This window comes from Arvicola amphibius, chromosome 8 (genome assembly GCF_903992535.2).
Source record: "Arvicola amphibius chromosome 8, mArvAmp1.2, whole genome shotgun sequence".
NCBI lineage: Eukaryota > Metazoa > Chordata > Mammalia > Rodentia > Cricetidae > Arvicola > Arvicola amphibius.
The window spans coordinates 98,345,568-98,372,113 of NC_052054.1; the positions used below are offsets into that span (position 1 = coordinate 98,345,568).

The 26,546-nt window shown below is 41.0% G+C and overlaps 2 protein-coding genes across 8 annotated transcripts in view; both read right to left on the bottom strand.

Annotated features, from left to right (window-relative positions):
• The window catches only part of Farp2 (FERM, ARH/RhoGEF and pleckstrin domain protein 2), a 103,122-nt gene extending 98,627 nt beyond the window's left edge, over positions 1–4,495 (bottom strand). Inside the window, exon 1 of one of the 2 annotated variants that reach the window (XM_038338359.2) lies at positions 4,387–4,495. The gene's annotated coding sequence lies outside the window, so the exon portion shown is untranslated. Of the gene's footprint in view, positions 1–4,080; positions 4,300–4,386 lie in introns of those variants that run through there. The other variant, XM_038338360.2, reaches the window with a different exon arrangement.
• Positions 4,496–6,661: 2,166 nt separating this feature from the next.
• The window catches only part of Septin2 (septin 2), a 36,537-nt gene continuing 16,652 nt past the window's right edge, over positions 6,662–26,546 (bottom strand). For all 6 annotated transcript variants that reach the window (XM_038338363.1, XM_038338365.1, XM_038338364.1 and 3 more), the window contains exons 4-13: positions 21,598–21,684; positions 21,035–21,158; positions 19,869–20,003; positions 19,622–19,739; positions 18,310–18,411; positions 17,657–17,802; positions 12,467–12,550; positions 11,049–11,106; positions 9,271–9,403; positions 6,662–8,645 (exon numbers count right to left, since the gene is read on the bottom strand). In XM_038338363.1, coding sequence (XP_038194291.1) covers positions 9,302–9,403; positions 11,049–11,106; positions 12,467–12,550; positions 17,657–17,802; positions 18,310–18,411; positions 19,622–19,739; positions 19,869–20,003; positions 21,035–21,158; positions 21,598–21,684 — 956 coding nt within the window. In that variant the 3' untranslated portion in view covers positions 6,662–8,645; positions 9,271–9,301. The remainder of the gene's footprint in view (positions 8,646–9,270; positions 9,404–11,048; positions 11,107–12,466; positions 12,551–17,656; positions 17,803–18,309; positions 18,412–19,621; positions 19,740–19,868; positions 20,004–21,034; positions 21,159–21,597; positions 21,685–26,546) is intronic.

Consider the following 26,546-nt stretch of genomic DNA (forward strand, 5'->3'; position numbering starts at 1 on the left):
CACAAAGCTGTTTGTATACAATTATAAAATATATCTATATGTGAAATCATAAATTATGTATTCTATCACTAAAAAATTATCAGCTATTCTAGAAGAATAGATGAATTCTATTTTCTCACTGTCATGAAAAGGAAATTAAAAATACATAGCTAAGAAAAAAGGGATTATATGTCTGGTAATAAATGTTGCCTTCTTTCCAGTCTCATGCATCCCCGGCTGTCTTGACAGCCCTGAACTTCTTGTTTTCCTGTCTCTACCACCCATGCAGAGATCACAGGGATCCACCACTATGTCAGGCTTATGCGGCACTGAAGATCACACTCAGGACTTTGTGTATGCTAGGAACACGCTCACTCTTTATCAACTCAGCTACAATTCTAACTCCTTACTTTTTTGCATACTAAACGTTTATTCAATGAATTAACTTTTATTTATAACCTTATTCATTTAAAGAGATTTATATTTAATTTTAAATTGTATGTGCCCGTGAGCTTGCATTTCTAGTGCAGGTGTCCACAGAGACCAAAGGTGTCTGATCCTTCTGGAGATGGAATTTGGCTGATGTGAGTTGCATACCCTTTTCTAATTATATATGCCTCAGGTTTCACAAAGCCTAGCATCAGACTTTGCTCCCCCACAAGACTTTACTATTACTGTATCATATTACTGATTTATTATTTTGTATTTCAAACATTTAAACATTATTTAAAACTTTTTCTGATACTACAGAAACTCTAAGTGTTTAAGGATATAGGACCTTCTACGGGGGAAATCCCTGCGGTGCAGTGGAATGGTAGATGGCGTTAAGTGCATTAAAGTGAGGATGGCAGAGGGCTGGCAGGTGGAGGAGCAGCTGGGATGGAGGGAGAGTCGAACCAAAAAGAGTTATCAATCCTCATACGTATGACAGTAGTACTATGTCCCAAGTGACTCCCACTACCAGAAGGCCCGGATCAAGTCCTTTGCTTTACACTGTGCCATTTATAGCTCGCAAGCACCTGTAATAGGCAGCAGTGTTTCTGCACTATAACTCAAGGAACTCCCGCTCACAGAGGAGAATGACTTGGAGTTCCTCACTTCTGCAGACGGCTCCAACTCCATCCTGATTCTACAGTGCACACCAAAGGAGTTGAATCGAGAAAGGAAAGCAACGGAGTAAGCCCACAAGAACACATGCTCACTGAAGTCACATTAAAAAAAATCACTAGAGTAGTGGCTGCTCATGCTCAATGGGGTGGGGGGGACTTATAGGAAGCAAGGGATCAAGTGGAGCATAATGCACTCGCTCTTACTCCCAGCACTCCTGAGAAAGAGGCAAGCAGGTTTCTGTGAGTTTGAGACCAGCCTGATCTACACAGCAAGTTCCAGGACAGACCCTGCCTCACTCAGGTGGGGAAGGCAGAGTCCAGCCAGCTCAAGACAACAGAGTAGAGCAGAGGAAGCTGCCTGGGGCTGAGCTGTGAGGGCTCCAGCAGGTCGACCAGATGGAAGTCCAGACTGAAGCAGACTTTGAAGCTGGGGTGGGACTTTAGGGAGGAGAGAAGAGCCAAAGCGGGTCTCCTCATCATATCCTGCTGTCACAGCGCCTTTGCTTTTTAATTACATTTACTTGCGGACGCATGTGCACGTTTGACACTGTTCACATAAAGAGGTCAGAGCACACCTTTTGGGAATTATTTCTCTCCTTCTACCACGTGTGTCCCTGGTTCCAATGCAGGTCACCAGGCTTGGCAGCAAGCACCTTTACCCATTCAGACATCTAACCATCCTCAGGTTTGTATCTTTAGGGAGCAATAAACTAAAATGCCTTAGTATTTAGGCTTAGTGGGAAATAATCCTATAAGACTAAAACAAAATCACTTAAATCATTCTGCCCTCCTGACTCTGTTCCTGTCCCATGCATATTTTTTACACTTGAACATTTGTGTGCACATGATTTCACCTTTAAGGTTAAAGGCATATTTGAAGCATATTTCCTGGATCAAAAATGGTTCAAATTATGCTTTGAGGAGGAACAGGAATGAGCTTGCCAAAGAATGTTGACTGGCCAAGAGTACTTATTTAACCACCTGACCGATACAATGTTTGCTTATCTGATTATTTTTTTAAAAGTGGGATTTCAAAAATCAAAATATCACATACTGGTAGTTGCCTTCCAAAAACAGTAGACCACAATCCTCTCCAACATAAACAAGAAAATGATAGCACTGGGGTTTATCAAGCTAAGTTTTAGGAGGTCCTCGACTTTTTAGCTTTCCTCCATAAAGTCAGGCCATCACATCAACAGAGCCATTAGCACCAACAGACTCCACACACACTGATCTGAGCGAGCAGGACTAAAGTCACCCAACTTTACAATGTGTTCTGGCCGCACACCTAGCCCCGCATGACGCTGTATGAAGCTCATGAAGAAAAAGGGGGAATCAGACGGACAAACGGGGGAAAGAAAAATATGAATGTAACTGAAACAGCAGACGGAGCTGAGAGAAACCTGTTAGCGTGTGAATACAGGCTCATGTGACTAGAAGCAGGAGTGTTTGGAAAGGGGAAACTGGCATAGAGACGTAAACAGCCTCCCATGGGATCGCCCAGGGATTAATCTCTGCTCAGGCAATCCACTTCATATCCTTCCCTCCACGCAGGATAACTGTGGTACCACTGTCTTTAACTCTCTCCCAACTCAGTCTGACAAATACCCAGGGTTAGCCTGTGCTACTTGCACTTGCTAGTAACAATTACTGAAGTTCATGAAGTTCTTACTCAATGCAAGGTCATCTACACAGCTTCCAAACGTTGATTCTTAGTCCTCACAACAATGCCTGAGGTAAGTACATTTTAAACCCACTCTATCGATAGGGAACCTAAGGCAGGGATAAATGAAGGACATACCTCCTAGTGACTTCCTCTTTGGTACAGGAATTTGTAGGTATTATTATCTATAAACTTGCTATTAAATGTAGCAAAGCAGGCCATTAGAGACGCAGGGCCGATGACTGGTTTTGCACATATCCCAGAATGTCACCCTAAACCCACCCAGTTTGTTTCTTCCTGGGCTTGAAAATGGAGTTGTGCACAGGAAGTCACGATGTACACCTCTACTCTCGGCCCTCAAGAGGCTGAGGTAAGAGGGTGGCGAGCTGGAGGCCAGCCTGGGCTATGGAGAATGTCTCAATAAGAACCGTGGGGATGTGCAATTCCGGCATGTCCCCTTTGAAGACTTTAGAACCGACAAGAGAGCAGCCACGAAGTGCTTCACAAATGACTTTCTGTCTCCAGACATTCACAAACATTTTACTTAGCCTACAAGTCAAGGTTACTTCACACCTCCCTATTTCAAACGACCTCTTTCATCTTTCTAACACTGAGAGAATCCATAGAGCCGACTATGATACTGTCTCCACCAGACCAACACAAATTCAGTGTTAACCACTAATTACCAAACATTTTCACAGTGGCCCAGTCAAAAACCGCCTCATGGAAACAAAACAAAGCTAGTGAGAAAAGCCAACCTTTGAAGATTCTGCCCGGACGTTGAAGCCATTCCATTTTCTGAACACTGTATCGACATTATTTCCTGCACGAATGCCTCGTTTTAGTTTCAATTTTTCACTATCATTACTGGGGGGCATGAAAGATCCTAAGAAATCACTGCCACCTGTGTAAATGGCAAAGGTGTTCATAATCTAGGGTGAGTAAAACGCAATGAGCCGGTACTACTTCTAGTTCCTAGCAGAGTAAGAACGTTAACACTTGAGTCTCAGTTTTGAAGGAAAGGCAGAGAAGAAAAAACAGGGAGTGGCCAGTGCCCTTCTGGGCTTTCACTTATGGCTCTTGGTGGTGCTTCCCAAGAGCTTTGTTGAGCACTGGCCTGGGGGAGAAGGGTGGTCTTCAGGAGGGCATTCTAGTGGCCCTTAACCCTCCACGGGACACCCAGTGTCCACGAGAGACGCCGGAACTCTCGATCATCTCCCTTCCTCGACAGCTGGACTCCACGTGTGATGTCCCTGCCCTCAGTACTCTGCTGACAGCCAGGCTCCGTGCGGAACTCCGCAACCAGTTCTCAATCCTCCCAAGACTGCCCATTTACACAAGCAACACTCCTGTCCTCAGCCGACATCTCGTCTCGACCCGAGACTCTCCTCCCTTCGCCCCTCCACGGACAGGCCGTTCACAGACGTGTGTTGTCAACCGCGGACTCGGCGAGGAGCTGGCGCGCCTCACCAAGGCCTCAGCGCCGGGCGTGGACTTTCTCTGGTGGACGGCCAGCCTCAGGCCTGGTCCGACTCAGGTTCCGCTGAGATCCCGCCGACGAAGGAAGCCCCAGCTCGCCCCACCGGCCCTGCGCGGCTCGCCCGCCGCCCCCGCCCACAGCCGCCGCGTCCTCACCGTGCCACACCGGCCTGCGACGCCGCCAGCCAGGCCTCCTCCAAGTCCTGCGCCCGCGCCGCCCGATCCCGACAGCTAGCTGCTTCCCCGCCCCCGCCGCGCGTCCGCCGCAGCCCCGCCCCCCCGCGGACGCACCACCGATTGGCCTGCGGGCGGGTCCTCCCGACGGGCGCCTGCGAGCGCGGCAACTAGCTCTGATTGGTGGCCACACGGGGAAGGGCGGTGCGGGAGGGGACTCCAGTGTCCCAGGCAAAGCTGTGCAGCTCCTTCTCGGGTGGATCCAGTGCCCCAGCACGCTGGGCGGATCTTCGGTGCTGGGAGGGGTTTGGGGACTCTGTACTGGGTGGGACTTAGGAAAGCCGCGAGTTCTTAGTCTTTGGCATGCCGGGAGGATTCGGTCTTGGACCCAGCTTCGGAACTACTGGAAGACTCTGGCCTGGGCTGGACTCTGGAACGCGGGTGGGCCCTGCGTGAGCCTTGGGCGGGACTGTGGCACAGGGGCGGGTCTCAGCCTACAATCTGGCTTTGGCAAACAGGGAGGGTCTGGGTGGGGCCTGGGACTACTCCCGCACCACCACCACCACCACCCCCCCCACCAGCTCTCCGGACCTCCCCGACATTTATACCCTTGGTCACGCCCCTGACTGCCAGCCTCCTTGTCTCCCATCGGTCGTGCCCCGCCGCCCCCGGGAATAATGGAACCGTAGTCTGTGGGCACCAGAGTTGTTTTGAGGTGCTGTACCGGAGGCAGGCTACGCCAAAGAAGCGCCCTGAAAGCTTTCGTTGTTCCCTTCTAATTTTGAGGCTCTTTTTGGGAATCTAAACGGTGACACCAGATTCTGGGCCCTCCATTCATGTGACTTGCAATACCCCCACTTTCTTGTTCCATTGGTTAATTGAATGGCCCTGCACGGAGCCAGCCCTCTCAACCATGGCCAGGCTAAATAAACCCAGGAATAATTTACGCACAGTCCCAAGTGATTCATACAAATCCCTGGCCTTTGGAAAGAGTCCCCAAGACAAGATGGAAGGGCCTCGGCCCACTGAGGGAGGGGCCTCTGCTTCTCAAAGGCAACCTAGGAGCACAGGCCAACTGGGCTCATTAACATGGGGAGGCCTCCCAACTTCTTCCACCACCCCTGCCTTTTCCTCTAACTAGACACTGCCACTGAGTGTGCTATCAATCATAAGGAAAGGGGCAGGGCAGGAATGACGTTAGACTGAGCAACCTAATGGCCTAGAGAGCAAGAATCTCACTACCCTGGGGTCAGTGTGCAGCTCAGAAAGCAAGAGGAAGAGCCCAGATAGCACTGCACGGTCAATACAGTGGTCTGGCTGCCCAAATGGGCGTGAGCCCAAGTCGAGGGTGTTGATCCACCACCCAGATTAGGATAAAGTTTAGGGTTCTGTGGGTTTTTGTTGTTTTGTTTTCTAAACAGTTTTGTGTCTCCTTCCACCTTGTGTGTCTCAGGACCAAACTCAGGTTTGATCAGGTAAGCTCTGAACCTCTCACCAGTCTAAAGTCTGGCTTTTAAAGTTGCTTTCCTGGGATGGAGAGATGGTTTACCAGGTAAGAGCCACTGACTGTTCTTCCAGAACACCTGAATTCGATTTCTGGCACCCACATGGCTGCTCACGGTTCCACATGGAACTTCAGTTCAGGAAATCTTCTAGCCTCCTTGGGCACCAGACATACACATGGTACAGACACGTGTATGCATGCAAAATAGTCAGACACATAAAATAATGTAAAAATCTTAAAATCTGAGCGTGGTGGCTTACACCTCTAATCTCAGCACTATGGAGGCAGAGGCAGGTGGATTTCAATGAGGTGGAGATCAGCCTGATCTACTTAGGGAGTTCCAGGCTAGACAGGCTAAAGGGAGACTGTCTCAAATACTACCAAACAATAAAGTTATTTTAAAAAGTTAAAAAGCTGTTTTTCGAACTTATCTTTTAAAACAGAAATATATTTGGAACACTTTTACTTCCCACGATGTTGAACAGTTGTTGCTTCGTTTTCTAATTAGTAAACTTAGGAGGTTTTAGTGTCCATTTTTACCAAATAATCCGTTGATAATTTGATAACTTGTACAAAGTTCTGTCCCAGCTGTACCATTTCTTGTCAAATATCTGGATTATAACTGATGAAAACATATGCAATACTCATGCTATTAATACAAGGAACCTCCTGTTCGGATACACAGTTGTCACTGGGGCCCTGAATCTTCCCAGTGAACCTCACACCTTACTCAAATAAAATGAAGACTGCTAATTTTATTAAACAATAGTGCTTTATTGAAAAAGGGTTAGTTTAAATGGCTACAAAGTTGAAGTGTAAAAAGTGTACATTTCTACAGGTACAAGTTAACTTCTTAGTGAGAAAGCAGATATTTATTAGCAAAAGTGTATGTTTAGATTTGGATGGAAAAACTGAAGGGGGATTTAGGATTGTGGCTGTAAGATCTTCCAGCACACGTTCACACTGTCATCCTTCGATGTCAGCTGGCTCTCAGTGGTACCCTTAACTCACAAACACAGGGCTCACATTGAATGTTTGAAAATGCTTTTGTTTAAAAAACAAACAAAAACTTTCTCCAATCAAATTAATGTTAAAATAACCCAAACAGGATTCCACGGGTGCACTCCATAGTCATCAACACTTTTCTTGGTAGAAACTTCACACAATTAACCCCTAACCATTCACAGTGACGCAACAGTGAAGGGGCAAAAGGAGCAAACGTATTATTTTCTGTAACTTATAACAATTTTTAAGTCTCATTTTATTAGTACTATTTATTTTTGGCCTGAATTATACATAAATCCCTGGCTCATCATCAATCAAGCACTTTCTTCTGCAGCAAAATGACAGCAGAGAACTAGCACCTGCTTTGCTTCCTCCACACCACCTTCTCCCTCACTTGCCCATTTCTGTGGCCATTAAGTGACATCAGGGAACACGGCAAGAGGGCAGGCCATAGTGCCACTGAATATAAGCCAGGTGCGGCTCTGCTCACCTGCTTGAAACACAGATCTGAAATGCCTTTCATTCATGCTACACAGATATTTAACTATACAAACTGAGGAAAATGACAATGGCTGAAAACAGATGAGACAGTCTGCACATAAAAAGCTGCTATCTTCCTCCCAATAGAAAACCACTGAAAAAGGGAAGAGTTAGAGGAAAACCTGGCAGGCATTTGGGCTTCAAGCGGCATTTTGTGCAAGAGCACCACCCAATCACAAGCCTGGGATCCAAACTATGCCAGCCAAGGACTATGATTTCCACTGCCATGGCAGATCTTTGCACCTAGTTACACAAAGTACATTAAAGTGCAGTATAAAATATAAACATTTTGGTTTCTTTAAAAAAGTATTGCCTTTTAGTTGAGTAAAAAGTTTATTGACTCTTACTGTGTAGCGAGTCTTGTTACAATATGAAGCTGGAGCTCATAGCTGCTTTGGTTTTCTCCACAGCATAGCATAATCAGCATCCACAGTATAAAAAATCCTTGTAGTGAGTTCTCTACAGAGGTTTGAAAATGATCTGGCACTAGAATCCAGAGCTCTTAAAATTCAACCCTGAAATCCTGCTTTTTAAAAGCTATTTAAGTATAAACATGTATCTCATTAGATAAATCTCCTCGTTCTGCCTGGTCAACAGATAAACGTGCAGATGAATTAACCGTACTAACTACAGCAGCAAAAGTGGTTTTAGGTGTTCTGCACAAATATAAAGTTAACAGTGTGCTTCGTTCTACAAAGCAAATATGCTGCCACCAAGTATGCACCACCACCTCTGTTATAGGTACGACATGTCCACCACACAGGAACATTCTGAGCAGAGAAGACTGTCTAGATATAAATCAAGAGTCCTTGTCAATGGTTAGTCAGGCCAGCTAAATCAAAGAAAGTCACTAGTAAGTTATACATGTTGACCGACTTTTAGAAAAAAATTCTAACATTAGTGGTTAAGGAAGAAGAAAATCAAGATTTACCTCACAAAATATAAAATGTAACATAACAATGAAATATAAATGTTAAAAGTACTTCATACCAGATGGCAAAAAAAGAGAAAAGAACCAAATATCAAAACCATCAAAAATTAAAAAAAAAACAAAAAACAAAAAACAAAAACAAAGTCCCAACTGAAATCCTCAGGCAGGAAGTTAGTCCGGATGGGCACACTTTCAAGGGTTAAGAAACTTGATGCTGCAGCACTTATCACCAATACTTTTCTTTTAATCCAAGAGTGTTTTCTGGAGAGCAAAAACAAAACCATTTAATTGGAAGTGATGCATTTATTGCTTTGATCATTAACAATACTCCCTCTTATGTGAAAGGGCATGAACTGAGCAAAATGTTCTGTATCTATGACCAGTTAACTAAATCAAGATGCCATTTATGAAGTTCTCTGAAGCCACCAGGTTCCATGAAACTTAAGTGTAGAGAATTACACCAGACCACAAATGTAAATGATATGCCTATTTCTAATGGTCACATATCGTTTGCCTTAAAGGCCTGGAGGTCTGTAATCTCCATGCATCAAGGTGACCCTCATTTAGCTGGCATTAATTCTTCTTCCTAGTACCTATACCATTCATCTGCAAAAGCTTTAAATAAATTAAGAAAGTTCTTTTTGAAGATGTTCACAATATTAATGAGTTTCCAATGCTATGTTTAATGAAAGTTTAAAATTTTTTCTTTAACATAAATTATATACGTAACATTAGGAGATAGAAATGTTTTTATTAGACAGTAGGTGGCAGCAGAGAATGGTTTTTGCTTTTCGATAAAAGGCTAGTGATACATAATGGTAGGTTCAAAAATGCGAAACATTGGTACAGCTTAAGACAGGTTGAGCTGATAGTGAAGTCACCTTACCTCCCCAACGTACTAATATGCAAACACCACCTCACACATGGTGCCCGAGTGTCCCACTGTCACTGTCACCACCCTGCATCTGCATCTGCATCTGTGCTTGCATCCTTGCAATCATCTCCTGCATGCGGCGAAGCTATGAACGGGACATGTCAGATACAGTGTTAGTGTTGTCATAGTTAGCTTTTACTGTTTTTCTCAAGAACAGTATGTTCAAATAAAAAGAACTTCCAAACCAATCTAAAAAGTCAATAATTCATCAAAAATCCATGTAAATGACAAAATATGCATTAAGACAAAATTACCAATAAAAAGAAGCAACAGTTAAAGAATATGACAATAAGACAAGAAAGAAGGCTGCTATTACCCTCTGGAGAACAGAAAGGGATAGGGAATGGGAATGAGTCGTCTTTTCTGCTTGGCTTAAAGGTCTTAGCCATGAAAACAATGCTTACTCACTACTACCCTTATCCTTTTTTTCCAGTTATTTTTGAGACACATTATGTAGCCCAGGGTAGACCAAAACTCCCTATGTAGCTGAGGATGACCTTGAACTCCTGATCTTCCAGTTTCTACTCAAGTGCTAAATTACAAGCAAGATCCATCGTGCCTATTTATGCCTTTTTAGACTGAACCCAGGGATTCCTGCATGTTAGATAAGCACTCTACCACAGAGCTACATCCCCAGACTCCTTACCAATTATTATCCTTGAGGTGTATGTTCAGAAAGGCTTCAGGCAAATATTCTAAAATGCTCAAATTTTCTTCACAGTAGCTTTGTGGTTATGACAAGTATCCATCCACGCTGGATTGATTTGGCCAAAGAAATGATTTCTTTTTCTTTAAAAAGGTTGTCCACTTATGAGCACTAAATAATCTGCACTCCACAACTCTAGCAGGTCTGAATGCACCATTTTCATGAGCACAGTTGTATTCCTGACTGATCTCTAGCTGGTATTTGGGTATCAACTGTTCTCTACAATGTTTCTGTAACCAGAAGGGCAAGGCTCTTCTCATGAGTCCAATTTAAATATGCTCTCTGTGCCTCACATGCTTACTTATTCCTTCAAACATTAGGATTACTTCACCCAGGAAAAATAAGAGCAAGCATTACTTATAAGGGTATTTTTTATATGGTTCTAAATTTAGAGGTTTAGAGGACTGAATTCTTACAGCAACTTGTCGTATCCACAACACTGTATCTATTTTAATTTTTACAATCTTATTAGAAGCATTTTCTAACTTCTCCACCATTTAAGTCCTATGTATTTCTACCCTTTTTTAGTAATGAATGCAAATTGCAGCTTCAATGTGTTTCTCAATTGGTTATTATCCATATACAGGAAAAAGATTTTTGAACATTTTCTGAAAATCAGTCACATTGCCTTTTATTGTTAGCAAAACTGCTACTAGAGACTGAATGAGGCAATATATTTTAAAATATGTATATTACATATACACACAAATTTAAAAGATTTGTGTATAATGATTCAAAAAAGGAAGAAAGAAAATTATAATAAATTAATTATAGATATTTTTTGGATAGGGCCGGAGAGATGGATCAGCGGTTAAGAACATTGGCTATTCTTCCTGAGGACCTGAGTTCAATTCCCAGCACCCACTTGACAGCTCACAACTTTAACTCCACCTTTAACTCCAGTTCCAAGGGATCTGACACCTTCATACCAATGTACATGAAATAAATTTAATGAATTATTTAATAGGAAATATTTTTGAGTAGAAAACAGCTACAGACACTAGACTATGGCTATTCTACTTACCTCAGCCTCCTTTTCAAGCAAGATCTGGTCTTTATTCATATCCTCATTCTCCACTTTCCTAAGGGAACAACAACAAGAAAATTACAATTGGAATATTGCAATGTACTTCTGAATAGAAAACAAAACTTTAAAATTCTGAAGATCACCAGTTTATAATTACATGCTTACAGCTTTTAAATTAAAGTCATTAAAAAAAATAACAAAACATGAAACTGGAAATTCAGAAGATGACCTGACTTTTGTTTGACAGTCACAAATAGCTTGTCTAACCCAAAAAAGGGTCTTGGTTTTACGTTCCCCTTTGTGACTCTATGGTGAATAAAACTGTCCTTGAAGGAGCCAGAAGGAGCTGAGTGGGCAGAGCGTGACTGACCAGGGCTGAGAAAAGCACCTCTAAGCACACTGACACCAACACCAGGATATGCTAGTAGAGATTCTTGTACTTCCCGCTTCTAAACCTTTTCTTAATGTATGATTTTCAAATTAACATTGCAATACTCCAAAAAGCTTTTTTATTCTTCATTATGTGTATAGATGTGTGTCTATATATGCATACATGCACACGAGCGCTGGTGTCCCCAAAGGCCAGTGGCACTGATCTCTTGAAGTTGCAGGCAGTTGTAAGCTTCCTAGACATCAAATTCTGGTCCTTTGAAAGGCCAGAGTGCATTTTTAACTGCTGAGCCACCTCTCCAACCCGTCAAAAGACTTTGAGTAACTAATGTATATCACTTATTCATCCAGCTCCATTTTAAGTGGAGACATGGTTTTATCTGATGCAGACTGGGTCACAAAATACATACATTAGGATGGTAAAAAAGAAAAGGTAAATGAATGTGGCCACATGGAATCTATAGAAGACAGAACTGCTACTCTAGGGACACCCATGGAGCACTTACCCTCGACAGCTTTCAAAGGCAAGCAAGTCTATGCTTACTTATAGACACAGTAATGCTAAGGAAGTACCAATATAACAAGCCTCTGGATTTTCCATCCAAAGTTGTTTGCGTAAATAAATCATTTTATTATTATTCCACATATTTGTGTTTTACCTGCCATATATGCCCACATATAAGCATGCCTGGTGCCCAAACATGCCAGAAGGCATTGAATCCCTGGGAACTGGAGTTATAGACAGTTGTGAGCTGCCATGTGGGTGCTAGGAGTTGAACCCATATCTCCTGCAAGAGTAGTCCTTTAAGAGCAAGTGTTCTTAACCACTGAGCCACCTCTCTAGCCTCCAAAACTGCACATTATGAATGTCTCCTCCTCATGCCCATTTGATTGAATTAGGAATATTCTTATAATAATTCTTCAATAGGAAGTATATGTTGTTTGTGATCAAGAGGTCTGAGGTAGACACACTAAAGACAACTGAAAGTGACTCAGGGAACATGATATGGGGAAAACTGTACAACCTGCCACCTCGCTTCAGCCTCTCAGAACGGAAGTTTTCATAGTGAAGGTCCTGGGTCACTTCCTGTAGGTCTTGCATGTGGGTACTGAAAAAGAGAAGGGATACAACAGGGATTTATGTGTATGGCAGTCTGATGGGGAACAACAACAATCAAGAACACATAAAAAATTGTCAGTACTAAGAGCCCAAATAATTATTTAGTAAACTGTACACAGGTTGCTAAATCTCAGGATAAAACTATGGAAATGCCTAGCTGAAAGCGCTCCTTTGCAACCACAGTAAGCTATAACACAAAGGTTTGGGTGGAACACTTTTTCCTGAGCACTGCCACAGGCACTACGAGACACAGTACAAAGCCAATACACAGAGACTTTAGGAGACTTTTAGGTAAAAGATACCTGAAATAAAGCACATTATTTTTCTAAAAGATCTTATAAAAAAGAAACTATTCAAATAGGTGTTTGCATAGCTTTTTTCAAATACTACACATTTAAAAATATGTAGAGAACATTACAACTCATCCCTGTTTACTAAGGATCTCGGGAGATAGTAAGAATATGGACACAAAGGTAGCTGGATCTTCTTCATTCTAAGAAATACACAACTGGTGTAACAGAGAACCTCTCATGTAACACTAACATTCCCTGAATGACAGGGACTAGGACAGCCATGGGCTCAGCAATGCAGACCAAGTGTGTCTTAAGTACTTCAAAGCTATTATACTGTATTTATAATAACTTAGATGGAAACATTCAGTAAACAGTGTTAGTAAGAGGCAATTTTAGCTAATCAAATTATTAGTTAATTCAAACTACTTCTCTTTTAACTTCTTTAATTAAAGGTTTATTTTATGGAGAACTATAAGAGGAAAGCTTGAAGACTCTATAAAGAAGTGATAGAAGGAAATTGTTTGGTACATATAGTATATGTACATATAGTATATGGGTGGTAAATACACTATTCCCCAAAATATGTATAATCACATGCTAATAAAAATAAAACAGGTTATCTGTTCTGTCTCATCATGTGATAACCTGGTTCATTTTAACACAGCAAGAAGACCCTCATCAGATGCCAATGTTCTAGCTTCCAGAAAAAGACAAGGTTCCAAATTTATAAATTACAACAATAGGAAATAAACCAAGATAATCTTATGTTAATTTGACACCTGTAATATTTATAGAATTTTCTAGGTGAATTTTAAGAGTGGTACTGATTTACAGCCTGTAGCATCAATAGGCACTGGGGGCTCTCGCTTTCTTTGCTGAATAATAGCCACGACACCATGGGTCCTGATCTGCACTAGTAACAAGTCTGCTGTTGGTGAGATAATGCTAACATGTAGGTGGTTCCATATGCCAGCCTAACCTTGACATTATTATCACCTCAGAATGTCTTTGGTTTTTTCTTTTAAAAAAAGAAATGTATTTCTATTTATGTGTGTACATCATGTTCAGGAGCTTACACTGGCCAAAAGAGGGTGTCAGTTTACTTGGAGCTGCTGCTGAGAGCCTGACACGGGTGCAACAGCAGCAGGCACTCTGACTGCTGAACCATCTCTCCAGCCCGGTTTTTAACACCTCCTGCTAAAATTTAGAATTCAATAGACTATATCTGTAGCATGAACAATAAAAATCCAGAAACCGATATAGGGGTTAAAGCCGAAGATCAAAGAAGCAGAGCAGAAAGCCACTAGAGAGATGTTTTACCGAAGGGGCGATCCTCAGACTGCCTAGACTGCACTATGTCTCCACCAAACCTCAAACTCCACACTCCAGTGAGTTTCTGTCTCTTCCCCTTTATATTCCTTTCCCCACCCAGCCATATCATTCCTATCTCCACCTCCCTAGTGCTGGGATTAAAGGTGCATGCCACCACTCCCTGGTCTCTAGTGGCTTAGCTTTGCACTCTGATCTTTAAGCAAGCTTATTAATTAAAATAGAAAATAAAATATCACTATGTATATCCTCTTTTTTCATCCTGTTGTTCAAAGTCATTATCCTTAATTATAAAACTATTCAGAATCAAGGGTGACAGGAGTACATACTTAAAAAAGAAAAGAGGTGTGTTGTCTTTAATCCCCTTTTCTGTAGGCCCCTGTATCTATATAATATGGCAGCCAGGCTCTCAAGCCATAGTTCGCACCTGAGGTAGCCTTCCAAACAGTCTGTCCCTACCCTAACAAAAGATCAGGATGTTGCTCTGCTCCTTCTCTGTAATTTGGAAGATGCCTGAATACAGATGCTAATTCAACCTAGCATACTGACCAGAAAGATGTGACAGAGGAGACTAAGTAAATGTGGACGTGACTAAAAATTCACCTGGTTACCTAGGAAACAGAATGCTAATGGATTTCCCCCTTGGTTTATGTTTTGATATATAAGGCTGTTTGGAGAATAAACAAGAGGCATTTCTCAGGATGTGAACTCAGGATTTCATGAGGGATCATGGAGAATTTCCCTCCCGATAAAGCAACGTGAGTTGTGTCATTATTCCCGCGCCTCCATGCTGGTCAAGAGAGATAGTTTGTTGGGGTCCGGTCCAGAGAAATAATTTATGATCTGGGCTGCCACTGGACCACGACACTTTTCTAAGTTTACACTTATTTATGGGGAAGCACTTGTGTCATGGCCTGCCTGAAGGTCAGAGGACATCTTACAGGGGTCAGTTATCACCCTCTGCCATATGGATCCAGCAGATAAAATTCAAGTTGTCAAGTATGGTAGTATGCATATTTATTGGCTGAGACAACTTACTGGTTTCTATTTATTTTCATGATTGTATGTGTTGTGTGTGTGTGTGTGTGTGTGTGTGTGTGTGTGTGTGAGAGAGAGAGAGAGAGAGAGAGAGAGAGAGAGAGAGAGCGAGCACAAAGGTCAAACATCTACATTTGGGTCTTCTTCAATCATTCTCAATACTTTAAAAAAAAGGTAAAATGGGAGACGGTTCTAAACAGGGAAGGAAAAGGGAGAGAAATACAGAAGAAGAAATGAGGGTAGAATGAAAAAGGAAGTGTATGTACACACATACACAAGTGCCCACAAAGGCCAGAAGAGGGAGTTCAATTCCCTGGAGCTAGAGTTTCAGGCAATTTTGACCCACCAGACCCAGGTGATGGGAAACAAACCCAGGTCCTCTGCAAGGACAGCACGTATTTTATGTTGCAGGATATCTGATCACACTGTGGTAAAGATGTGTTGCTGTTTTACCTCACCTGACTACCATACCTTCTGTTAGTTTAATAAAGAGGTGAATGGCCAATAGCTAGGCAGGAGAGGATAGGCAGGACTTCCTTCCAGGCAGAGATAGGAACTCTAGAAAAAAATCTGATTTTTGTGTATGTGTGTGTGTGTGGGGGGGGGGGGGTGGGTCACCAGTCAAACACAAAGGAAGTGGAACATACTGTACTGAAGAGAGGTGCTACATGGTAGAAAGTAGGTTAACATAAACAAGTTAATATAAGTAAGTTTGTCATTTCCCCACCCCGATTTTGAGACAGGGTTTTTTTTTGTATAGCCTTGGCTGTCCTGGAACTCACTCTGTAGGCAAGGCTGATCTCACAGAGATCCTGCCTTTGCCCCCCAAGTGCTGGGATTAAAGGCGTTCACCACCACACCCAGCTAATTTAAGTTTTAACAGCTAGTTGGGAACAAGCCTAAGCTAAGGCCAAGCTTTCATAATAAGAAGTTTCCATGTCATTATTTGAGAGCTGGTGCTCCAAAGAAAGACCGATTATACTTTTAAATTGCTGAGCCATCTCTCTAGCCCTTTCATCTTCTTTGAAATATACAGGTAAATTATATGTGTGTGCTTCCACCATAGTCCATATGCACAGGCTTTGCAGCACCCCACTGCCAGCAAATGACACATTTCATTGGCTCTCTACCATTTCCCCCCCAAGATAGGGGTTCTCTCTGTGTAGCCTTGGCTGCCCTGGAACTCATTCCATAGACCAGGCTGGCCTTGAACTCACAGAGATCCACCTGCCTCTGCTTCTCTGGTGCTGGATTAAAGGCATGCACCACCACTGCCTCCTCTCTACCTCATTTTTGAGAGAGGATTTAATAATAAACTTAGAATTAATGATGTGACTAGGCTGGCTAGCCAGTGAACCTCAGCAATGTCCTGGGATCACAGTAATGTGTCACTGTACCCAGACTGCTTTCTGTGAGTGCTGAAGATCCGAGTTCAGGTCCTTATTCTTGAGTAGCATGCATTTTACTGCCGAGTTGTCTCTTCAGCTTCCCTCAAAGTGTATTTTTTTTTAAACAATATGCTTTCTTCTAGTGTGATGGTTTGAATGAGAAAAGTTCCCCGCAGGCTCAGATGTTTGAAACTTGGTCCTGGCACTGTTTGGATAGGTTTAAGAGTTGTTGCCTTACTGGAAAGAAGTCTGCAATTGAGGTAGGTTTTGGGATTTCAAAGCGTCATGCAACTTCCAGTATGTTCTTGCTGCTTCTTGTGATCAGTTAAAGAAGTGGATTCTCAGCTTTCGACTACCATTCCTGCAGCTGCCCTGCTAGGTCAGACTCGTCCCTTTTACAAGTTGTCGTTGTTCTGGTGTTTTATCACAGCAAGAGAAAAGTCACATCTATACTTTACTATCTTAGTAACAACATGGGGCTGGGGATGTAATTCAGTTAGTAAAGAGCTTGTTTATCATGCAGAAGGCCCTGAGTTCAGTTCCCAGTACAAACTGGGTGTGGTGGCACATGCTTAGAATACCAGCACTGGGAAAGTAGGAGAATCAGAAGTTCTAAGTTATAATCGGATACACACTGAGTTTGAAGCCAACCAACATCTTTAATACTAGACATCAAACTCAACTATAAAGAAGTTTAACAGTTGCTAAAAATAAACAGAAACCTCAAGGATACCTGGAACCATCAAATGTGAAATCTTCAGGCTAACAAGGAGGAGCACCATGTGTCAGAGCTGGTTCTGGGACAACTCCAAGAGGCTGTCCACCTTCTATACCAAGACATAGCACCTCTTGGGCCATAGCAAAGGTTTAATTTTCCTTTAGCATCAGTGACTTAAGAGAGATCAAGAACAAGTACTATAAGAAGTTAGTTCAACAACGATTTAGAGCCCGAATAAAGGCCCTCAGTCCCTAAGTGCAATGGTCTTATCAGTCTTATACAGGTGTACCCTATGTACCCTGCCATAATGAATACAATCAATGTCTTACATGAGCATTGTTCTCAGCTTCAGGAAGTCATTGTGTTCTGGGTTCTCCACCTCTACAACACCCCATGGGTAGAGACGACCTCTGACCTTCTTGCCTTTGGCTTCAATCAACTGGTTGGAGCCAACCACAGAGAATGGGATACTGGCCTAGAAAGAAATATAAGATAGTAGGAGAATACCAATGTTCACTGTAAACCAACAGTGGATACAGAAATGGCTCCATATTACTATATTACAAAATTGCTTTTTTTGTTATTGTTGTTTTGAGACAGGAATAGCTATGGATGGCCTGGAATTGGCTATGCAGACTTGACTAACCTCTAACTCACAGTGATCATCCTGCCTCTGCATTTCCCAGCCTCCTGAGTGCTGGTATTGAATAGGTATGCCAGTACACCTGGCTTTAACTGTTTGACTGAGTGCTAAATGCATACACATTTTACTTAGAAATGTCAGTTATTTTCCAAATACAACAAATCAAATCTGCAATGACATGTTCAAGCCTTAAGTAAAAATTTCCTAAATATACTGAAATCAAAATATATTACTATAATACAACTTGCCCAGTCTTGATCAAATTTGTCTTTAAAAATATGTATGCAAGAAAACAGGGAAAAGAACTGTTCATGTTATATAACTGGAGCCAATTCTTACCTTGAGAAGTCTAGTCTGTTCCTTAAAATCTTCATCTTCATCTGACTCTGCATCTGGTAAGTGATAAATTTTGATGTTATGCTCTTCAATTTCATCCAAAATCTGTAACAATAACAAAACTAGAATCAATTATAGTTAACTATATATCATTTTAGATAACCCATATTAGAAATTCAGAAGAACTGTACTCAAGACAGACCCTTGTAAATTCAAAGCCAATTTAATTTACTTATCAAGGTCCAGATAAGCGAGAACTACAAGTAAGATCACCTTAAAACAGTGACAACAATATACCAAGAGATGCACAAGAGACACTTGTGTACTGAGGACTAAACAGCTAATAAGTTATTTTCAAGTACTTTAAGAACTGTTAAAAGGTTATTTATGTTTGCACTTTTAACAATAACAGTAATAATCATAAGCCATCACTTTCAACATACAAAGCAGTAACAATTAATGATAGCCCCAGTACAACAGCTAGACTGAAAATATTCCCACCATCATCTACCAAGACAAGAATCCAAGAACAAAGAGACACTGTGAGTGCCTAAAATTCCTGGGCAATAGGCAGGCGTTTCATACATAATCATGGAATGGGAAGAGGTGTGTATCATGTAGGCAAAAAGAATTCTGGAAGAATAATCCCAGTGCTTGTTGGCAAAGGCTGGTGGACCTCTGCATTTAAAGCCACCCTGTTTTACATAGCTAGTTCCATGCCAGCCAAGGCTACACTGTGAGATTATCTCAAAATATTAAAATTATTTAATTAACTCATCTTGAGCTGGGCATGGTGGCACATGCCTTTAGTCCTTATCTCAGAAAACCAAAATAAAAATAACAAACAACCAAACAGGGAACCATAGAGACTGGTCAGTGTTGGACTGGCTGAGATGCATCAGGTGGTAGACAGCTGCAACATGATATTTTCCCAAACACAGGACCAGTTCTACTTAGACACGCTCTTACGTGGACCACTGCAGCGAAACTTTCCTGGAGAGAGCGCATCCTTTCGTTATATCATTCACTTAATGCTTGTGGGAGTTCCTTTTACTCAGTCACTTGCTAGTCAATGAGGCTAATTTTATCTAAAAAGAATTTAAACTCTACAAATTTGATTCTTCTGTGAGGATGATAAGTAAAAACTAGAACAAACAAAAACTCTCTAAATACTAAGTAAGCTTTGAATTCCAATACACAATGGAAAATGAATTCTGTAGTCCTGCCTCTGGCAACTCAGTTGCAATCTTCCTTCTTCCTGCTTCCTGAGCCGATTCAAAGTCATGCTGAGGAGGCATGGGTGGCCAGCTCTTACCCTTTTCTTCAGCCGCTCACGCTCCTTCAGAGTGAGTGTGTCAGCTTTTGCGATGACAGGCACAATATTCACTTTATTGTGTATTGCTTTCATAAATGCAACATCTAAGGGCTTCAATCTAAAAACAATATTCAAAAGTCACATTTAGGGAAAGAATATGCATACAACACAGTTTGTTTTTCTCAAAAGCATCTCACTTCTTATATTACAACATGCAGCAGGTTTCCATGATAAACAACTGACTCACCCATGTCCAAAAGGTGAGATAAAGTAGAAGCAACAATGAACCCTGTTATCAATGATGTGCCGCCTGTTCAGTCCACTCTCATCATGTAGGTAGCGTTCAAACTGTTCATCAATGTAGGAGATAATTGTCTTAAAACTGAAACACAAATTTCAAGAGTAATCATGGGTACAGTGACAGGCAGTCACTAACTTCAAAGGAAAACAAGTTTCTCTTCCCTTTCCCATATAGTACACAAAACAATCCATAAGAGAAGACTGACTGTTAATCTTTAGCAAAATGAAAGTGTGTGCGTGTGCATATGCATGTGTGTGTTTTTTTAAAGTATAACAAGTATTAAGTAGGTATGGTGAAAAATGGGACTCAACAACCTAAGTACAACAAGTTACAAAGTATCTGACAGGTAGCCTGTGAAATTAGAAGGCTGCCAACCCTTTCAAAACATACCACTGCTTCACAGGAAGCCAAGAAGCAAGGCACTATGGGAAAGCATGCAGTCCAAGGCCGGATTACATAAACAGGATAGCACATTTACAGAATGGTGAGAAGGGGGGCATTCTTAACGCAGAAGAAGGGCAAAAAGGAACCCCATTCCCCTTCTTCCTTTTCTCAGTGATGCTAAGTTGACGCTTTATTTTAGCAGGTTTAGAATGAGGAAGCAGGTACAAAAGTAGGATTTTCTGCACGATGAACAGGCTACCTTCTTAATTTCCTTATTTGTGAAAATAATGGCAAAGGGAAGTCATTCACAGGTACTATGACTCAATTTCACCTCCTACCATATGGAAGTGACGTACATATACAAACAGCAACTTGTCCACTGGTTGCAGTTCATATCACAGTGCTTTACATTAGCAATTACAGATTAACTTTTGAATCTCAGGTCTTATTGGAGTGCTATTAGAAAAATTGTCAAGCTGAACATTGCAGCTCATATGTATTATCAAAATACTTAGGAAGACGAAGCTGGAGAATTCTGAACTCAAGGCCAGCCTATATGACATAGTGAAACACTGCTTCAGAACAGCCAATGTAAGATGATTAATCCAGCACTTCAGTGACATTAACATTGTCTACAAATGTAAATCCATTCAATTAAATAAGTGAAAAAAAATGCACAGCACTCGGCTGTTCTGCACAGAGGGGTTCTGCACCCTCTGGATTCATACCAATCCCTGCAGTTGATGGCATCCCCATAGCCAGGTGTGTCCACTACTGTAAGCCGAAGCTTGACGCCCCGCTCTTCAATCTCAACAGTTGAAGCCTCAATTTGGACAGTTCTTTCAATTTTCTCTAGAAAAGAAACAAACTCAATAGAAAATGTACTTTAAAAATCAAACATACTAAAGAAAAGATTATCCATTATCTATGTTCTTATGAAAAATGACTTGCAAGTAGGTAAGCCTGCCGAGTGCTAGGATTAAAGGTGTGTGTCACCACCACCCAGCTTATGTAACTTTTTAAAAAATATAAAACTCTTTCAGTTGAGTTTCTCATCCACAGTACAACAGAGATAGAAAACCAGGACTTTCCTAGATAACAAAATGAAATGAAGGTTAGCTGCAAAGACACAGAACAAAGTCCACAATCAAGAGCCTAGGAGTCCTTAAGTGGACAGTCTATAAAACACAAAATGACTACGCAAAACACACATCTAAGGCTTAGGGTATCAATTATATATTCTAACAATATTCAGGTAAAATTATACTTAACAGTAACATAAAATATTCACCTGCAGCTCCAGGTATAATTCTTTCTGGGTAGAGATCAGTCAGGAATAAGCTGTTTATGAGAGTTGACTTTCCAAGACCAGATTCACCTGAAATGAAAATGAAAACACTGGCATGGCGTCCCATGTAATTGTTAAAACTATAGTGTTTATCATCACATTTGCTTCAGGAAAAGGGACATGGATGCTCAAGGAAGATGAGCAACCTGCTCAGAGAACAGGAATCCAAGACAATGGGATAGTACAATTTGGTAGTGGCATGATCACAAACAGTTTTATCTCTTTACAGGCGTATAGAATGTACTTTGTAATTTCATTTTGTTCTTTAAAATAAACCTTGATTTCTATTTCTTAAAAACCTCCATAATTACTTCATTCTCTGACTCTTTGTGCCTTCAATACTTTCACAATGCTGGGCGGTGGTGGCGCACGCCTTTAATCCCAGCACTCAGGAGGCAGAGGCAGGCGGATCTCTGAGTTCGAGGCCAGCCTGGTCTACAAGAGCTAGTTCCAGGACAGGCTCTAGAAACTACAAGGAAACCCTGTCTCAAAAAACAAAACAAAACAAAAAAACCAAAAAACTTTCACAATGATTTTCTACTACTCAAATTAAGAAAGTGCACTTGATCCTGTCAAAAACACATTTAGCATACATGAAACTACATGTATGACACGCTTCTTTATGCTTGAATAATCTGATAAAGACTTTAGGTCTTAACAGCACACACCAATTTTTGTGCTTTCCCAAACTTCTTGGTATAAAGGTCCAAGGTGCACTAGTTTTTACAGAGACTGTAGGAAAGACTACAATAGTATGGGCCATGCTGAGTGCCTAAAAGCACCATCCATGGAAAAGTGATTTTGTTGCTCTGAGATAGGGTTTTACTATGTAATTCAGGTCCTCTTAGAGAGCAGTGTGCACTCTCAATGATTGAGCTGTTACTGGATATTCTGATCACATCCTGAAGCTCGCAAGACTCTCAATAAAGTTTGCTTTAAATCAGAGGGTGGAGCTAGCTACTAGCTGACCAAAATTTACCAGAGGATTTGGAAGACTGAGAACAAAAAAGCACAAGGAGTATAGAGTGGGGCTTAGAGAGTCTCAGCTTCTTTGGATTGAGGAATGAGAGGGGGAGGGTCACTGGTTGCTTCACCGCAGCTTTTCTGATCATTTAAATTCTTACTCCAAAATCTGATTCCCAAGTTTTTAATTGATAAACAATAATTAGATAAATGCTTTGCTGGGGTGCAGATCTCTGGGTTTCCCTTACTCCTTCAACAAATAGTAAAATGCCTCCAAGGATATGTTGTGGAATATTTGTACATTGTGTGAAGATGTACTGCTTTGATTGGTATAATCAAAAGCTGAACAGTCATTAGCTAGGCAGGAGAATATAGGTGGGACGTCTGGGCAGAGAGAGAGAACTCTAGAAAAAAGAAAAGCAGAGACAGAAGCCAGATGCAGAGGAAGTAGGATGGGCAGTACAAAGATTTGACAAAGAGCCATGTGGAAGAATGTAAATTATTATATATATATATATAATATATATATATATATATGGATTAATTTAATAAGAACTAGTTAGGAATAAGCCTAAGCTAAAGTCAACCATTCGTAATTTGTAAGTCTCCAGGTCATTAATTGTAGGTTGGCAGTCCCAGTGAGAAAGTGCAACTACATTGAGCCATGTTTCCAGCTTAAGGTAATATTTTTCTGTATAAAATAAAAAGATTTACACTAAATTATGTGTACGTGTGGTTGAGGGTTATGTACAAGTGAGTACAGGAGCCTGATGAGAACAGAGAAGATGAATCCCCCAGGAGCTGGAGTTAAAGGCAGCTTTGAGTTACCTGACAAGAATGCTGGAAACTGAACCCAGGTCCTCTGTAAGAATAGCAAGCTCTCATAATGGATCAGACATCCCTCCAACCACCAACATAATATCTAATAAAGCATTTTTTCTTTCCATAACTATTCTTTATGACCTATGAGATATGTTATAGCTGTCAGAAAATTATGCTTATCTACTTTCTTCTAAATTTTTGTTTTTCATTACGTGTAGAATCTCTTTCAAGTTAATTTACAAGTACAATAGGAAGTATTAGCTTAAGATAATTTTTTCCAGCAACATTCAGTTAATATTTTTAAAAAATTAGCTTTTCACTACTGAATAATCCTGGTACCTCGGTCAAAAGTAACTAACCTTATAACACGGATCTATTTCTGGACTATTAGTCTCCATGCCTTGATTATTCTAAGTAAGTCTTCAAATCTAGTTAAGTTCTCCAACTCTGTTCATTTTCTAAACTGCTTTGTCCACTCTAAGTTCTCTGAATTTTCATTTAAACTTTGGAATTAGATTTTCTTTGTTGGCTTTTTTTGTTGTGGTGGTGGTGGTTTGTTTTTTTGAGACAGGGTTTCTCTGTGTATCCCTAGAGGTTCTAGAACTCTCTCTGTAGACCAGACTGGCCTCAAACTCACAGAAATTTGCCTGCCTCTGCCTCCTGAGTGCTGGGATTAGAGGCATGTACCACCACCACCCATCTTGGAATTAGATTCTTAATATCTATTTTTTAATAACCTAATAAAAATTTTGATTGGGAACAAACTAACGGTGTACAATCTGGAGGAGAAAGGATATCATCTGTGATGGTTTGAATGAGAAATGTTCCCTCTAGGCTCAAGCATTTGAATATTTGTTCACCAGTCTGTGGCCCTATATGGAGAGGTTTCCCAGTTGGAGGAAACAGATCATTAGGGGTTAGGCTTTGAGAGTTCTATCCTTCCCCTACTTCCAGTTTGTTCTCTCTGCTTTTGTGCCTGCCTTTGAAAAGGTAAGATCTCAGCGTTGTGTTCCGCAGCTATGTCTGCTGCTTGCTTACAGAACTCACCACCATGATGAACTCATTCACCATAAGCAAAAACAGAAAAAAACACAACAACAAAACTATCTCTTCCTTAAGTTGCCTTGGTCATGGTTATTTTAGCAAAGCAACAAAAGAGTGATCTACACATCTTAACAGTTAGTTTCCAAATAGAGCAGATCTCACAATTAACTTACATTGTCTTTAACCTCTCAGCAGTATTCTCAAATACATAGTTCTCACACATATTTTGCTAGACTTATCACTAAATAGTATTCCTTTATTTTTATTTTACAATAAGAGTGTTGTCAAGATTCTGTTTCCCTTCTCCTCCATCTTTGTTTTTAGAGATAGTCTCACGTGGCAGAGAATGGCATCAAACTCTCTTGATGGCCAAGGATGGCATGAACTATTAATGCTCCCCACTTAAGTGCTGAGATTACAGATATACACCACCATGTCCGACCTGGTTCTGTCCTTAAAATTTTTATTTACTGTTCAGGTACGTAAGTATTTTCCCTGTATATATTTGGTATATTACCACATGCATGCCCACAGAGGCCTGAAGAATGCATTAAGTCCTCTGGAACTGGAATTTCAATTATAAACTGTCATGTGGTAGCTGGGAATTGAACCTGGGCCCTTTATAAAAGCAGAAAGTACTTTTTTAAAATTTTTATTTTTTTTTTGACCCTGGCAGTCCTGTAACTTGCTTTGTAGACCAGGCCTAGAACTCACAAATATTCACCTGCCTCTGCCTCCAGAGTGCTAGGATTAAAGAGTGTGCCATGAAAGCCAGGTCACAGGAAGTACTCTTAACTACTCATCTATTCAGGCCCTGGGTCTATCTATTAAAAGCCCATTTTAAAATTATTTGCTAGTAAATTTCATACCACAGTAGACAATAACATTGAAAAGTTAGACCAAGTGTTACTGTGATGAGCTCTGTTCATTTAGACAGCTTTCCTATACTAATGCACTTGAAATTAAGAATCTGTTGCAAAGAAATTGTCGTATTAGGGAACTATATCAGTATATTACACATTTCACATTTGCTTACATTTATACAACATTCAGTGGGAAGAAACTGAAACACAAAAAAAACTCCTCCAATGCACACACATCAAACATCTGGTTACGTCAAATCATCAATGCCATGGCCACACTCACTACGCTAGAGTTAAACTTTCCATTCACTAACAATTCACTTCCACAACCTCCTAGCAACTCAAAGCTACAATCCTTTATATGGCTGATTTCAGAGACAAATGTGGCTTATCTAATTAGTTACTATATAGTAACTATATATACTAATATATATATATATATAATATATAGTAACTATATATATGCTAATAGTTAACTATTAGCTCAGGTTTAAAAGTTCCTTACAGGCTGAAGAGAAGGCTCAGCAGTTAAGAGCACGAGGATACCTGGGTTCAATACCCAGTACCCAGCAGCTCACAGCTGTCTGTAACCCCAGTTCCAGGGGATCTGATTCCCTCACACAGACTCACATGCAGACAAAGACACCAATGCACATAAAAATAAAACTTAAGAGTTTCTTTTTTTTAAAAAAAAAAAAAAGGTCCTTCCAAAACTCTTGAAATTCAACCATCATTATGGTATTAGTAGATAGAGCTTTAAAAGGTCATGAGGGCCAGGCAGTGGTGGAGCATACCTTTAATCTCAACACTCAGGAGGCAGAGGCAATCTGTACTCTACACATACAGATTAGTGTCATTCAGTCCTCAGAAGGATTCCAAGTGTATAATTCTGGAATTCTTTTGCTTTTTGAGAATTCTGCCTGGTTACCTTAGGTTCTAGCTTTGTGACACTGTTGTATTCCCCTCCCCCCACCACCACACACAGGGTTTCTTTGTACCTTTGAGGCCTGCCCTGGAACTAGGGCTTATAGACCAGGCTGGCCTCGAACTCACAGAGATCTGCCTGCCTCTGCCTCCCAAGTGCTGGAATTAAAGGTGTGAGCCACCACCGCCCAGACACTGTAGCCTTGATTTCATTCTCCCTCTCTGATAGAAAGTAACTTGACAGACCTATATAATTTGTTTCTAAAGGTCTAAATT